Genomic DNA, 15,860 nt, shown 5'->3' on the forward strand with positions numbered 1-15,860 from the left:
CCTTTTCTCCTTTGGCTGGGAGCAAGATTAGGACCTAGGTCTCCTGACTCTTAGAACCATAGTCGTTCCATCACACCATGCAAAATTTGGTAATGGGGGATGGGATAGAAAAAAAATCCCTCATTTAAGGTACTTTTCTCCCAGTTTCCTTAAAAATACATGCAAACACCCCAAAACCACCAACTGAAATAACTACATCTTACAATACCATTTCCTAAATACAAAAAGATATAAAATAAAGACTGTGTGCCAATAAATTACACACATCATTTGAATCATTTGATACTACTGCCAGGATAATAAGAAATAGACTTCCACAATCTGAAACAGTAAAGAACAATCCAATGTCAAAGAGATACTTCAGAAACACCATATTTCTTGAGAATTTATATTTCTGAATTTTTAAATTAATGCCTATTCTGAACTTCTTAGCTGACACTGAAATGGGTACAAAAATCACAACCTGAAAGACAGGGTATATGAGAATTCACAGAAAAAAATGAATATATGATCAATTGTGTTTTCTAATTTTATGCTGAATTTTTAACTCCATGGGTGAAAAACAGAAAAGTTTTTTTCTTTAGAACTAGCTCTTTTCTTTAAACTGTCAAAAGGGTTCTATGTGGAAAAAGCACAGGCTTGGGAGTCAGAGGTCATGGATTCTAATCCTGGCTCCGCCACTTATCAGCTACATGACTTTGGGAAAGTCACTTAACTTCTTTGGGCTTCAGTTACCTGTAAAATGGGGATTAAGACCGAGTCCCACATGGGACAACCTGATTACCTTGTATCTACCCCAGTGTTTAGAACAGTGCTTGGCACATAGTAAGCACTTAACAAATACCATCATTGTTATTATTAAGACAGTTTATTAAAGAACAGTATGATCAATGTTACTGGTCAACATACATTTTGAGCACAATTTATTAACAAACAGAAGGATATCACTGGGATTGGACTAACCAACCAAGAAAAAAAAGGACATTAAACTCAGTTGATCAACCCCTCCCAAGCAACTGAATGATTCATTATCTAGAAAGTGTCCTGAACTTTAGAACAATTTATCAATCAATGATATTTACTCAGCACCTGAACGTTCAGGTGAAATGCACTGTGCCTACTGTGTGGACAGCCAAGTACTCCTGCTTTAGTTGGCCCAGTGGAAAGAGTAATGATGACGATGATAATAATAATAATGGCATACATTAAGCACCTGTTATGTGGCAAGCACTGTACCATGCTTGCCAATGGGGGGGTTGATACAAGATAATCAGGTACCACATGGGGTTCCCAGTCTATGCAGGAGGGAGGACAGGATCTGAAATCCCCATTTTGCAGAAGAGGGGAATGAGGCCCAGAAAAGTGAAGTGATTTGCCCAAAGTCACATAGCAGGTAAGTGGCTGAGCTGGGATTAGCACCCAAGTCCTCTGACTCTTACGGCCGGGCTTTTCCCACTGGGGATGTTCAGTTTCATTGAGGAGGACATGTTTGGAGAATGCCTGAGCTTCAGGAAAGGCAATCTCTCTCATTTTACCCTGGTTTTATAGACCACTGACTGGGGCAGCCAGAAATCCCTACTGCTACTGTCCGGTACCACTCAAGAAGGTGCTTTCTCTTTACTGCTTAACGTGTGTCCATTGCACACCCATCACCCCGAAAGACCCTGTTGGACTTTTTGGAGAAACAAGGGGACAGGATACAAGCCCAAAGGATCCTTTGAGAACTAGAAAGGACAAGGGCCCTACTAATAATGTACTTTTACAAATGCTTAGTACAGTGCTCTGCACACAGTAAGCACTTAATACATTTGATTACAAATAACTACAAACATTATCAAAACGTACTATTTTCATGACTAGAGTTCCCATTTGGGTAGTATTTTGTACTGAGAGCTGGGTTCTAGTCCCACCTCTACCTCTGGACTGCTATGTGACCGTGGGCAACTCACCCTCTCTGAGCCTGTTTCCTTACCCCACAGCACTTATGTATGGGTCTTTCTACTCTGTCATTTCCCCTATCTGTAATTTAATGTCTGTATCCCCCGGTAGACTATAAACTCCTGTGAGCAGAAATCATGTCTACCATTTCTACTGTAGTACACTTTCCCAAGTGCTTAGTGCAGCGCTCTCCACGCAGTAAGTGCTAAATAAATACCATTGTTCGATCTGGGTTCCCATCTGCCCGCTGGGGCTATTGTCATCAGTGGTGAAGGTTTCGGATCCAATAATCTAAGGAGTCCCAAAGAGTGGAGAGGCCCGGCAGGAAGCTTGAAAAATCACTGGCTAACGTGGGAGTACACTACAATGGCTGGCTATCAAGGCAACTGCCTGCCAAATCGCAGCGATATATCAGAACATTAGCATTACGCTGCAGTCATTTGGGCCGCAAATGGGTCCTCTCTGTTGGATTGCAGGGGACAAAAACAAATGGAAACCTTTGCCTGCATTTAACAGTGAGCAGCAACCCTGGCTTCCTTCTTGCTCCCTGCTCTCTGTCCCCCAGCAAGAATATGACTGGCAGGAAGAGAACTGCAGAAACCACAAGCCTGATAATCAATTCTGTTCCGCCGGTCCCAGGACCAGAGAGTCGTCCTTCATTCCTGACAGGACAGTCCCTGATCATCATCATCATCAGACTTCGTGACTTGGTGCTTGGGAGAGTACAATATAGGTGAAAGACCCAAGCTGAGAACGACCCACTCCCCCGCATAACTCTTCAGAACCAGAAAAGGGACTTGAGTTCAGTATCTTCCCGGTTCAGGTATCTGATAGGAAGGCAACCAGCTGAAATGCTCCCAAAACTAGTTTTTTCTTAAGGGAGGACTGTGGGAAGAAAACCTTGCCGCTTTCTTCAATGGGCCATCTAAAATGTCCTCTTAGAATGTCTGGGAAGAGTTTGGAAAACTTAAGGAGAATTCACAGGCTCTTAAGGCTTTCACCCTCTTCTGATCACCTGGGAAGAATGCAAACGTTTCCCAGTCATTGTAAACAACTTCCTCTTGGTGAAGACTTTCCTCCCAAGGGATCAGCCAAAACTGCTATTGAATGTCCGATTACCAGAGTGGTGAAGGGGAAGCATTTATGGTTCCACAATAATATACTCTCCTTACTTCCCAGGAATGAAAATTTGATTCTCAGAGACTTATTTACCCATCACTGTACTCTCCCAAGTGATAGTAAAGTTCTCTGTGCACATGGTAAGCGCTCAGTAAATATCATCGATGATGATCATGACTTACCACAGATTAGCCCCAAAACAAACTCAAGAATATAAGGATCTTAAAAAACAATCAGAACTTACTTGCTGTGACAGTGCAATAACAAGTCGATGATAAACGTCTGCCAAGCTTTTTCTTTACTAAGTGCATCCAGTGCTGTTGGGATCAAAGCGAAGCAGAGTGTCATCACTTCCAATGCTTCACAGCATACTTGTTCGTCTTCCATGTCAGGTTCGTGGCCTGCATTGGTCTGAAAAATTGCAATTAGAAGCAAATTTCTAAATGTGCACAATACATTGCACATTTGTGTATTTTAAAAATCCAATTCCATCTTCAATACAGCTAGACAACGAACCTAAAATGATGCGCAAAATCGTAATGTGACATCTTCCCACTTAAAACAGAAGTCCTATCTTTCTCAGACCTTATTTCTAATACATGATCATCACTCTAGTGGCATACTACAGATGACTTTTTAGACACACTCACTCTTACAAATAAAGCTCACTTTAAGTGGTGTCATCTCTAAGCATGAGGGATTATGTATACACTCTCGCAGATTTGTAAATACTCTGCAACAGGAAAATATACCTGTCCTTTGAGCTGCTTGTTATTTTGGTCAAAATCCCTGACCTTTCTAGGTTAAAACATTTTCTGTTTCAGAAAGGCATTGATGGTTTTTTCCTTAGTAACCAATTTTTGGGGAAATTTGTTTAAACACAGCCAGTTAAGAAAGTGAAGGATAAATTGGCATGCAATTCTTGATTTCGAAGTACTTAACCACTTGTTTTTGAATTTTAATGATCTGCTACAATAGAGCTCAGGTGCTGCAAACAGCACCTGTGACAACCAGGTACAATCCTCATGTATGCACAATGTAGTCAGAACTCTGTCTCGACTTTTCAGCCACATTTGATCCTACAGGTAAAGGTTATTGGCAGTGATGTCATCTCTAAATATGTAGTGTGTACATACATAAACCCCCCACCTCAATCTCACATATCTCGCCGCCTATCCCTCGTCCATGTCCTGCCTCTGGCCTGGAACTCCCTCCCTCCTCAAATCTGACAGTCAATTACTCTCCCCGCCCTTCAAAGTCTTATTTAGGGCACATCTCAGGCCTTCTCTTCCCTGACTTCCTCTTCTCTTACTCCCTTCTTTCCTGCCTTTCTCCCTTAGTTCACCATACGCCAGTCTCAAAGCATTTATGCACATATTTGTAATTTACAATAATAATGATCATATTTGTTAGAGTGCTTACTATGTGCCAAGCACTGTTCTAAGCACTAGGGTAGATACAGGGTTAACAGGTTGTCCCACGTGGGGCTCATCATCTTAAACCCCATTTTATAGATGAGGTAACTGAGGCACAGAGAAGTTAAGTGATTTGCCCAAGGTCACACAGCTCATTATGGGTAGGGAATGAGTCTGTTTATTGTAACATTGTACTCCTCCAAGCACTTAGTACAGTGGTCTTCACTCAGTATAAGTAATTGAGTAAGCTCTCAATAAATATTACTGAATGAACACACACACACACATGCATGTACGTCCTTTGGTTCTAAATCGACACTGCTGCTGATGAGACTATCCATGGCGGGGGCGCACTAAGAATCTTTCATTACTTGTACATTGTGCCCATGAAAATACAATGGTGCACATCATCTGGCCCCTCATCCCTCACATATCAAAACAGGAAATATATCTGACTTCTGAACTGCCAGCTACTGTGGGTCATAAGTCCACATCCTCAACAAGCAAGTGGAAGGATATCAGATGTCATTTCAGATTACACCGATAAGATTACTCCCTTCACTTCTCTCTATTCCTGTTTTTAAAAAGTACCAAACAATCCTGTCATCCACACTGGACAATCATTTCGTTATGGGCAGGGAACTTGTCTAATTCTTTTTGCAATGTACTTGCCCAAAGTGCTTTCTGCAGTGTTTTGCACATAGTAAGTGCAATGAATACTAATGATCGATAGATTTAAATATGAAGATCAGGTAGATAAACTCTTTAGATTGTAAGCTCGCTATGGGCAGGGAACAAGACTGCTAATTCTGTTGCCTTATACTCTCCCAAGTGCTTAGTACAGTGTGCTGCACATAGTAAGCGATCATAAATATGATCAATTAAATAGAAACAGAGAGGAAACTGCAATTCTACCTTCAGAATTTTTTTATGGGTGACATCCTTTAATTATTGATATTGAGAAATTTTGAGATTCTCTGCATTGAAGGCCAATTTCGTACCTAGAACTTTCAAAACGAATCAGTGTACAAGAACTCTTACCTTTTCATAAATTTTACTAATATCTTCATTCGCACTAAACACAAGCTGCACTGACCCACAGCCCGATGCCCAGACAATTTTTTGCACTGCTCTAATTACACAGATATCAGGGATGTATTTTGAAGCCTGCAAAAGATAAACGAGAACATTAAGCACTCAAATACCACTGATGATTAATACGGCTACCAGAATCATGAAGCTAAAATGTGGCATCCACTATGCCTAAAAACATCAGGCACCCTTTCAAGAAATGCACTTCGTACAATGCTCTGCACACAGTAAGCGCTCAATACAACTGAATGAAATGTGCAACAGCAAAGAAAGCACAAGATACAATTATTCTAGAACAACATAAAAATATTGACGTGTCTTTACATTTTACACTGACACACACCATTTTTGGGGTGACGATAATCTTAAATTACATAGATACCAAAATGGTAATCTGAAAGGCCTGATCCAAACGGAGACTTTTTACCTCTGCAGTACAGATACCTTTAATGAAACATTAAAAATACTTCACTGCTGCTTTGAATAATAATACAAGTAAAACAAACTTTCAGCAGACTCAAAAAAGTGAAGCCAAAAGGTTTGAATGAATGCGGGTCCGGGGTAAAGGATAGTTTTCCAGCTTTAAATTTATTTAAGAAATTTTAACTGCAGGATACAATTAACCACCTATAAAGAAAACGTACAGTTTATACTAACCTCATCAGATATTTGTTGGGCGAGCCGTATTGCCACATTTCTAAGCATGCACTCAGATGTTGGATTAGGAATGTTCTGAAGGGCATTTTGTAGCACCACTGCTTGATCATGGGTTGCCTGGTTTATCTGAAACGGGTTAATTTAAGTACTTAAAAAAAAAGGGTATCCCCCATACCCAACCAACTTTCTCTTAAAAAAACAATAAGAATTATGCTTTATTCTAAAAATCCAGGAGGAGAGTAGCAGCTCTCTTGGGATTTCCTTCCTATTAAATGTGTCTTCTGAATGGATGTGGCAAAATAGGGTGTGAATATATATCCCCTTTTCTTAATAGTGCTTTAATGAAATAAGGATAATTGCATCATTTGGTTCGCACTGGAACTTGGCAAGTGTTTAACAACAGCAGCAAGCCGCCCTCCAAGTTCCAGGTTGATGCAAACGGGCACTGAGGTTTTACCACTGTGGAAGGTCTGTGCGGCTACCATTAGGAACAATAGGGGCCGACCAATACCTCCTTTCCCCTCCAATGCCTCCTGCTACAGTTACTCAATGTCTAACAGCGGTTTGCCAGGTGGATTTGTCTTCAGACGTCTCCCATCTGTCTATTGGTAGGCCACATGATTTGAGGTTTTTCTTCACTTCTCCCTAAAATGTTTAAGCTATCCACCTTTCCTATAATTATCCCATTTTAGCTCCCAATACAGTGGTTGTTTGAGAATCCTACAGTCTGTTCTCACATTTCCCACCGACTGATTGCTAAACTCCATCCTTTCCTCTCCATCCAAACCACTACAATGCTCATCCAATGATTTATCCTATCCTGACTTGATTCCTCTATCAGCCATCTTGTCATCTAAATATGCCCCATTAACACGGCAACAATGAGGGCCACATCCATACTCCCCAAGGAAACTTGGCAAGTCCCAAATCCTTGTCCCCTATTTCTATGCAGCAAAGACGATGTTAAACATACGGGTTACAGTTCAATATATTTAATCCCATTTGACAAAACTATTTCACAGAGTACAAATGGTTCCCTTTATTTTTACTCCTCTCTACTTTGAGTCAGTCCTTTGTATATTTTATAGATACTGGATTTAGATCTAGTTTTATGAATAAAACTTGCATAAGAAAAACTCAGACACCACCACCACTCATTTTTCTTTCCCACAAGAGTACATGAGAAAGCGTGTTACCGGTGACAAGGGACTTGTGCCTTCCACAACTGGCTGGCAAGCTTCGGCTACAGCTCGTACATGGCCATAGCCGACGGCAGTAAGTAACAATTTGGCTATTTTTAGAGCGTTCAGGTAGGCACCCCTTCGTGTTTCTTTATCTGCGCTTGGCAGGAAGTTATTTCTTGTCAGCATGCTCAGTACGAGAGGCAAGCCTCCACTTTTCAAGAAGTTATATTGAAAGTCACTGGCATCTTCACCCAAGGGTGCGTTGGCAGGCATTAACAAGGCATAAACTACCTGAAAGGAGAAAAACGAGTTAGCAACTTAATACCGAAATCCAAGTCATTCATTCCTTCACTTCATCTATTACCTAGGCTTTCTGGTCACTTGACAAAATTCTTATTAATGGAACATTCTAAAACTATACACCGTCATTTAAAAGTCAACATAAGTTTTTAAGGAAAATGGTAGGAAAAAAACCTGAATAATGTCACAAACCTCCATCAAATATAGCACTTGTGAGGCAGAAGGTCCAAAAAAAAGTGAATCAAGAGATGGGCTAAGACTGCTTTCCCCAAGTTTCGCATGGTCTAAGCAAATAGCTCTTAGTTTTTCTACTGTAGTGTTATCTGCAATGATAAGATCAAGAGTGAAACATGTAAATATTTTCAACTTTAAAAATCTCCTGTGAATATTTCATCGGTCTCAACTAGTAAGAGAAAAAATAACTGGATAATGGTCTTGACTATATTTGCAAAAGTAAAGCTTAAGGCAACTTCTTTTAGGAAATTGAGGACTCAAAAATTAAGTTGTCTCGATATTGACTTTCTGTGCTTATATTTTATAATTATTTGTCTCTGACATAATAGTACGACAAAACTTGAGATCATCACCCTGCTGCTTCAATAGCACTCCACCCATTCATGGATGTTTATTGAGCAAAAAAAGTTCTCTAGAAGCACGAGGGAGGGTAAAACAGGGGGCAAAAGACATTCCTTGCCGATAATAACAAAAAAATTGTGATATTTGTTCAGTGTTTACTCTGTGCCAACCACTGGGGTAGGTACAAGATCATCAGGTCCCACACGGGACTCACATTCTAAGTAGGAAGGAGCACAGGTATTGGATCCCCATTTTGCAGATGAAGGAACTGAGGCACAGACAAGTGACCTGCCCAAGGTCATACACACAGCAGCCAAGTGGCAGAGCCGGGGTTAGGACTCAGGTCCTCTGACTCCTAGGCCCATGCTCTTCCCACTAGGCCACGCTGGTTCTCAAGGGGCTTACAATTTAATGGGGGAGGCAAGCAGGAACAATTATTTACAGAGAAAGTAGGAGGAAGAAAAAGGACACACTAGAAAGAAGCAACTGTATATCAAGATGACACAGTTGAATAATTGAATACTCAAATGAAAATATGCATATGTATTCAGACACTGAAGAAAGGAATAAAACAAACTCCTTATGGGCAGGGAATATGTCTCCCAATTCTGCTTTCTTTTACTCTCCCAAGTGTTTAGTACACTGCTCTGCACATAGTAAGTGCTCACTAAATATGACTGATTCCAGGTTGGTGCAATGGGGGGCGTGGGGGTGGAGAGAGAGAAGGAGAGAGAATATGAATCAGTCAAGAAAGGTTTTTAGGAGGAAGCGCTGTTTCAGGAGGAAGTGCTATTTCAGGAAGGCACTGAAGACTGGCGAAATAAGTGTCTGGCAGAGTGTGGGTGTGAAATAGTGTAAGCGGGGGAGATCAGAGTATGGTACAGTGAGATGACCTTAGCAGAGGGTGGGGTGTGGGAGAATGTGAGCTGCTGAGTGGTGGACGAAGAATGTTTCTATATAGACTGTAAGTTCCTTGTGGTCAGGGATTGTGTCTACCGACTCTCTAATATTGTACTTTCCCAAGCACTTAGTACAGTGCTCTGCCCACAGTAAGCACTCAATAAATACTGCTGATTGGTTGATATGTAAGATGAAGAGAGCTGGAGAAAAGCCTTGAAGTCAACAGGAAAGAATTTTTGGAGAGATGTTTGCTGAATAACGGCACCAGGATGATTATCCATGCAGCAGTACAAAGTATAAATAGGGAGAGGCTAGAGGCAGGCAGAGGAAGGAAGGTTGATAAAGTAGTTTAACCATATGACACAGGCTTGGACCAGAGTGGTGGCAGCTGGAGAACAGCAATATCAAAGAACATGAAGCCTTTCAAATGACACACTAAACTTCTACCTGTTAAATGCAAAACCAAACCAAGGTGCACTGAATACACAGTGGATATCATTTTGATGAGAAAAATAACCTCTACAAAAATATTTACAGAACTAAAAAAATAAGCGTATCTCAAAAAATGTTTCAGGCTAAGGATGTGATTGTTAATCATCAACTACTTGAGAGAAAACCAGTTATCTCAAAAAATGAGTTCTTCCTGTCAAAAACAGTTGGATGAAGTTTCTAAGAGGACAATTATGAAAGAGATGACTGAAATGCTTAAAGACACAGCCCAATGTCCCTGAAGGAAAGATTTCAAGGCTAATAACTCATCACAAGGAAACTGTGGAATGTTTGGGAACGGTGAGCAGGGGTCACATCTCCCAACTCCATTTTATTGTACTTTCCCAAGTGCTTAATACAGTACTCTGCCCGCATTAACTGTTCAATGCATACCATTGATGGATTGATTAAGGGTGTATAGCTCTTAGTGCATCGGGAGGGTGGTTATGGGAACGGAAGAAATAACTTCAGGACAGGTGATAAAGTTAACAAGGAGCTGAGTAAGCCACAAAAATAAGGAACTTCAGAATTTCTACTATCAGTTTCACACTGCTTCAGAACCAACCAAGGGGAAAGAAGATTTATGACAACACCTTCTAAAATCAAACCTGTGCTACTGTTTGTAAATTAACCCTGTTGGTGGCAGGTTAACTTGCATCTCCAGATTTTCTATGAATTTTTAAAGACTTGTCCTACCCTATACACTTAAGGTATTTATAGGGCTCCAAAAGAAATATACCTCAACAGTACCACCTCTGTAATTCTCACCAACTCTGAAATCTATCTCACCATCACCTTGTCGCCTGCCTTCTCTACCTCCCTTGGCACATCTGTCCTGGCCCTCAGAGACCTCCGTTTATTTTCCAAAGCCATCATGCCACTCCTGTCTCCTCTTCATAGACATATCCATCCCCTCCATACCACCCCCGCCACTGAGCTCCATTTCCTCGCTCCCTTAACCCTCAAATCACATACCACCAACCTGCACTTCTGGATCACCTCCACATATGCTTCCTCTACTCTCGAGCATGAGCTGCTGAGCGCTGCTGGTGGAATTCAGACACCAGCCCACCCCCTCCATTACAAACTCATGCTTACCTGCTTTAACTCTGCCCTCTCCTTTACCCGGCAACAATACTTTGGCATCTTTATTGACTTCCATGCCCACTGCCTATGTCAGCTGTTTCTGACTTTTAACTCCCTCCCCAAACCCTGTGTCTCTCCACTCCCTCATCTCTTGCCACTAATGACCTTGCTACATACTTCATCAATAAAACTAAAACTATTAGGCATGATCCTCCCTAAAATCTTCTATTCCTCTCCAGTTCCTTCCTCCTCCTGGCCCCTCTTCAACTTTCCCATCCTTCCCAGCAGTCTCTTGAGATCACCCACCTCCTTTCAAATTCTATTCCCTCCAGCTGCACCTCTGACCCTACCCCTTCACACCTTGCCCCGGCCCGACCACTATCTTCAACTTTCTCTTCTAACCTACAAAGCCCTCCTAAAGAAAAAAAAATCCCAAAGAGGCCTTCCCCAACTAAGCCCTTACTTCCCCTAACCACCCTCCCGATGCACTAAAAGCTATACACCCTTAATCAATCCATCAATGGTATGCACTGAACAGTTAATGCGGGCAGAGTACTGTATTAAGCACTTGGGAAAGTACAATAAAATGGAGTTGGGAGATGTGACCCCTGCTCACAAGTAACTTCCAGTCTAGTCTACCCCAGAACATTTTTCTACAGAAACCATCAGACCTTGCTTCCCCATTCCTCAAGAAGCTCCAGTGGTTGCTCATCCACCTCCACCTTCTTACCACTGGCTTTAAAGCCGTCAATCACCTTGCTCCCTACCTCACCTCGCTGCTCTCCCACAACCCAGCCCACACACCTGGCTCCTGTAATGCCAACCTACTCACTGTACCTCAATCTTGTCTATTTTACCATCAACCTTTCACCCACATTCTGCCTCTGGCCTGGAGCACCCTCCCTTTTCATATCCGACAGACTCTCCCCACCTTGAAAGCCTTACTGAAGGGACATCTTATCCAAGAGGCCTTCCCTTACTAACCCCTAATTTCCCCTTCTCCCACTCGCATCTGTTGCCCTGATTTGCTCCCTTTCTTCAGCCCCTGGCCCCACAGCACTTACATACATATCTCTTATTCATTTATTTTAATGTCTGTCTCCCCCTCTAGACTAAGCTCGTAGTGGGCAGGGAACGTGTCTACCAACTCTGTTATACTGTACTCCCAAGTGCTTAGTACAGTGCTCTGCGCTAAGTGATAAGTAACTACAAGTGATTGATAGAGTGGGAGGCAGACAAAAGAAATTAGAGCTGGGGAAATGGTATAGTGTAAGAATATGAACACAAGTGCTGTGGGGAGAACATCAAGTGTTACAGAATAAGAGGGTAAATTTCTTTTCCATTACTCAAGCTTAATCTTGTTCTATATCTGGGCTCACAAATTTCAGTTCCAAAAACTTGCTGCCAAACAGAAAATGTAGCAGGACTTCCTTCAGCTCCACTGAGACAGGTAGCAATATTGCCCCTGATTGGCTCGCAAGAGTGGAGAGGCTAACAAAGTCAGAAGTGGGGGCTGAACAGGGATAGTCAGCAATGGGGGGGGCAGAAGGCAGCAGAAGTTATCAAAAGTGGAAAGACTGAAAAGCAGGAGAGGGATTTTAGGTGAGAAAAGGAAGTTCAGCTCCAGTCAGTGAGCCATTCCTAACTCCAAAACAATCTCTGTTTGCACTGTGTCTTGCTCGACGAGGAAGGGGCCGGATCTTCCATCAGAAGCTGTTTTTTAATTTCCCTACTTATTTAGCCCATTACCCTCAGTGTGGCCCAAACTGAATTTAATATTTAACTAAAACCCATTTTGTGCATTTACTTACCTGGTGGCATAAGTTTCATAAGCACTCTTGCTCCATCTCTTAGGGGTGACATACTCAGGCTGCTACCCAAGTCTGCAACTTGCCATAGGAAAGAGATGTATCTCGGATGCATTGACATGATCTAAAGATAAGATAAACCCAGGTCTGTAAAAACCTTATGAAAATTGGCTAGTGAATAATTTATTGTATGGTTTCAACTACTCACCACTCCAGGTAGGCAGCTTTCTACTTCTGGGTTTGGACCATCACTATAATGATTGCCATGGTTGCCTGGAGAACCAGTTGAGGAATCAGAAGAGCTATCAGGGCTTGAAGGCATATTGGAACTTATCTGCGTGAGTTTGGCTGTAATTAGCTGAAAGTGATACTTGGGTAAGTATGCAAAGAAAAGGAAACGCACACTTCCTAAAGTGAAAAGAACCAAATCGCATATCCATCGCGTAGTACTACTCGTAACACAACCGATAAGAACTTCCCTTACGAAGCAGAACAGTTTCAATGATATCATATTAAGATACTTTCATTCTCCTGCAGTCGTTACCGGAGCACAGCACTATTTGAAAGCTCATTTTACTCTTAAGTCTGATAACTGAACTTACCGTTTTATCTTTGAGGTTTAGTTGTCCAATTAATTTCCTATCATCTGCAGGATCTACCAGTTCACCACCAATAAAGAGTTCTACTTTTGTATGGGCGCTATTAGCTTTAATACGATTGAGAATACATCGCCGTACTGAACCAATTGTGTCATTTGTGTGAGACCAAATGTCCAGATCTTCTACCTGCCGGCCTTGGTTTGGAAAACGAACTACCAAAGTGATGTGTTTACCACGAAATGCTCTGCAAAAAACGGAGACCACAATTGTACAAGGTATTTTAACAGGCCCACTAACGTTGATGCCAAGAAACTACGGTAGTTACTTTTCCTGCATTCTTTTGCATTACTTCAATGAAGGGCTATCAAAGAGCAAAGAAATTTTTTTTACATATTTTAATACAGTAAGATCCCACTTAACATTAGGAAGCCTCAGGGGACTTGTCCCCTATTCCCAGCCCCAAATGTACCGGAGAGGAAGATGACCCCGGAGAAATGTGTTAGCAGCCTCGGTGACCCCAACGCTCTCCCCAACTTGAGATGTGGTGTTGAGAGTACTGGGGTGAGCCTAGAATGGCAACTTGGCTCCCCAGACCCAACCACTTTGCCTCTGGGGTGCTATCGGTAGGGCTTTGCCATCCTTACAGCAAACTGAAAGAATGGTAGGGGGAGCTTTGGGAAGTCCTGCCTCCAAGCAGGGCACACCCGCCATGATTCGCCCATAACTGTGAACCGCAGGGACACCGGTCAGGATCTCGGGAGAAGCAGTTTAATTCCCTCAATTCTGGCAGCACCCTGATATCCATCCACTTGCAGGCTGGTGGATTTACAAAGAGCTAAAGGACAAGTACCCTAGGAGGAAGCAGATCTTGCCCCAATCTTACTCGTGCCCACCCCCATCCACGGTGATGATCTGAGAAGTGGAATCCGGAGAGTGTGTGTGGGGAGGGGAATGCTCCAATCCTTGGTGCCTAAAAGTGCTTAGGGAATGCCTTTCCCAGCCCCCCGACCCAACCCCCCCAATCCCTATGCCTCCCAGCCCCTCAGGAGACATAAATGGCCCTCATCATAACAACTGGGAGCATTTAGCCGACAGTGCTGAATGGGGAATTGACTCGTTTTGAAGTTAACAATAATGGTATTTGTTAAGTGCTTACTATGTGCCAGACACAGTTCTAAGAGCTGGATAGAGACTAAAAACACGGAAGTAGGTAAAGAATAACACGCCTTCCTTCATGCATTGAAAATCACTGTGAAAGATGTTAGAACTGTCTGGCATTATGAATTTCATTGAGAGGGGAAGAGAATTCTGGATACAGAAGTTTGTTTTTTTTTTAAATGTAAATAGTTTGAGTCCTTTAGTCATTTCTAGTATACATCCTTATATAATATTCATTATTTTTCATTCTTCTCGCTATTAAAACATAAGTTATTTCTGGTTCTGGACCATGCTTATTCTTTAATGTGATTAAAGAGCTATCTAACCTTTGGGTGCTCAATAAATAGTTAAGTGGTAGACTAACAGAATAAAGTTCATAAGGTGTTTAAAAAGTAATTTTCTACAATGTCTTGGCAACAGTGGTTTATTAACAACAGACTTCAGAGGATACTCTGCAAATAGTTTCAAGGAGGTTTTCAAACCCAAATCAATTTTAGCAATGTCTTCTGCTTTCAAAATTTCTTACTGCTATGTGTCAAGGCAGTGTTCAGACACTTGCTACTTTCTAATTTGAACATATTTCTACTTGGAATATCCAATGAAGTCATGATACTGAAATTGGAACATGCTTCTATTGCAAAAGACTGGTGCCGCACATAGGACAATGCCTTCAATGCAAAAAAATCAAGCAAGGAGGAGGAACTGGGTTATGAAAGAACAAGAACTCTTACCAAACATCTGAAAAAGGAGTTATTGAATGACTGGCCAAGTGAATTGTTTTTGAATTAAATTCTCTATTTGCTCCAATATGAAAATTCTTTTAGGCAGGCCAAATTTAGGACCTCAGTTCTCTGACAATGTCCTTATCTGTATAGTAAACCAGCAAGAATACGAAAGTAGAATTTGAAGGAAATTGGTTTATAAGCGGTTATAATGTCTGGCTTTTGTTAAAACAAAAGAAATTAAAATTTGGAGTGTAAATATATTCAGATTGGACATATTTTTCTCCATTCTCTTGACACGGCTCCAATTTTTGAAGTACTGACTAAAAAGCAGACAATTTTAGAACTGTATAAAAATTGCCCTTAGTCAAATTAGCCTGAACTAGCAAAATGTCGACTTCACAATTTCTCACAAACCTTGACATAGGCAAAATGGTCCTTTCTTCATGGTAATCACTGTCACATTCATTTATATACTCTCTTAAAACAGTCAACACTCGCACCATCCGTATCGCTTCTTGCCTTGCGCAATTAATACTGTCTTTGTCACCATCCAACACACACAAGGTATCATAAGAGGCCTTCAAGCGATCAAAGCAGGACTGAATAAAGTCTTCATGGATCACTACCTGCAGAAATAAATACAAATAGGAATTGTTAACTGTACCCTAAAAAAACCTGTTTCCCTCTTTGAAGTTAAAGCATACTGTGGGCTGGGTGGAAAAATTAAATACCATAACAAGGGGATTTAGGCTTCGACATTCAACGGTTAAAAAAAGCCTTCCCTTACAGCTGCAGTATAAGCCAGGGTGATACT

General features: G+C 41.5%; 1 protein-coding gene across 4 annotated transcripts in view; it reads right to left on the reverse strand.

Annotated features, from left to right (window-relative positions):
• Positions 1–15,860, reverse strand: part of USP9X (ubiquitin specific peptidase 9 X-linked) — a 128,990-nt gene that overhangs the window by 26,889 nt on the left and 86,241 nt on the right. For all 4 annotated transcript variants that reach the window (XM_029083039.2, XM_029083038.2, XM_029083040.1 and 1 more), the window contains 9 exons: positions 15,461–15,672; positions 13,167–13,407; positions 12,773–12,922; positions 12,568–12,688; positions 7,898–8,028; positions 7,418–7,696; positions 6,222–6,347; positions 5,514–5,639; positions 3,302–3,468 (listed from right to left, as the gene is read on the reverse strand). In XM_029083039.2, the coding sequence (XP_028938872.1) occupies positions 3,302–3,468; positions 5,514–5,639; positions 6,222–6,347; positions 7,418–7,696; positions 7,898–8,028; positions 12,568–12,688; positions 12,773–12,922; positions 13,167–13,407; positions 15,461–15,672 (1,553 nt within the window). The remainder of the gene's footprint in view (positions 1–3,301; positions 3,469–5,513; positions 5,640–6,221; positions 6,348–7,417; positions 7,697–7,897; positions 8,029–12,567; positions 12,689–12,772; positions 12,923–13,166; positions 13,408–15,460; positions 15,673–15,860) is intronic.

Source organism: Ornithorhynchus anatinus, chromosome 18, assembly GCF_004115215.2.
Source record: "Ornithorhynchus anatinus isolate Pmale09 chromosome 18, mOrnAna1.pri.v4, whole genome shotgun sequence".
NCBI lineage: Eukaryota > Metazoa > Chordata > Mammalia > Monotremata > Ornithorhynchidae > Ornithorhynchus > Ornithorhynchus anatinus.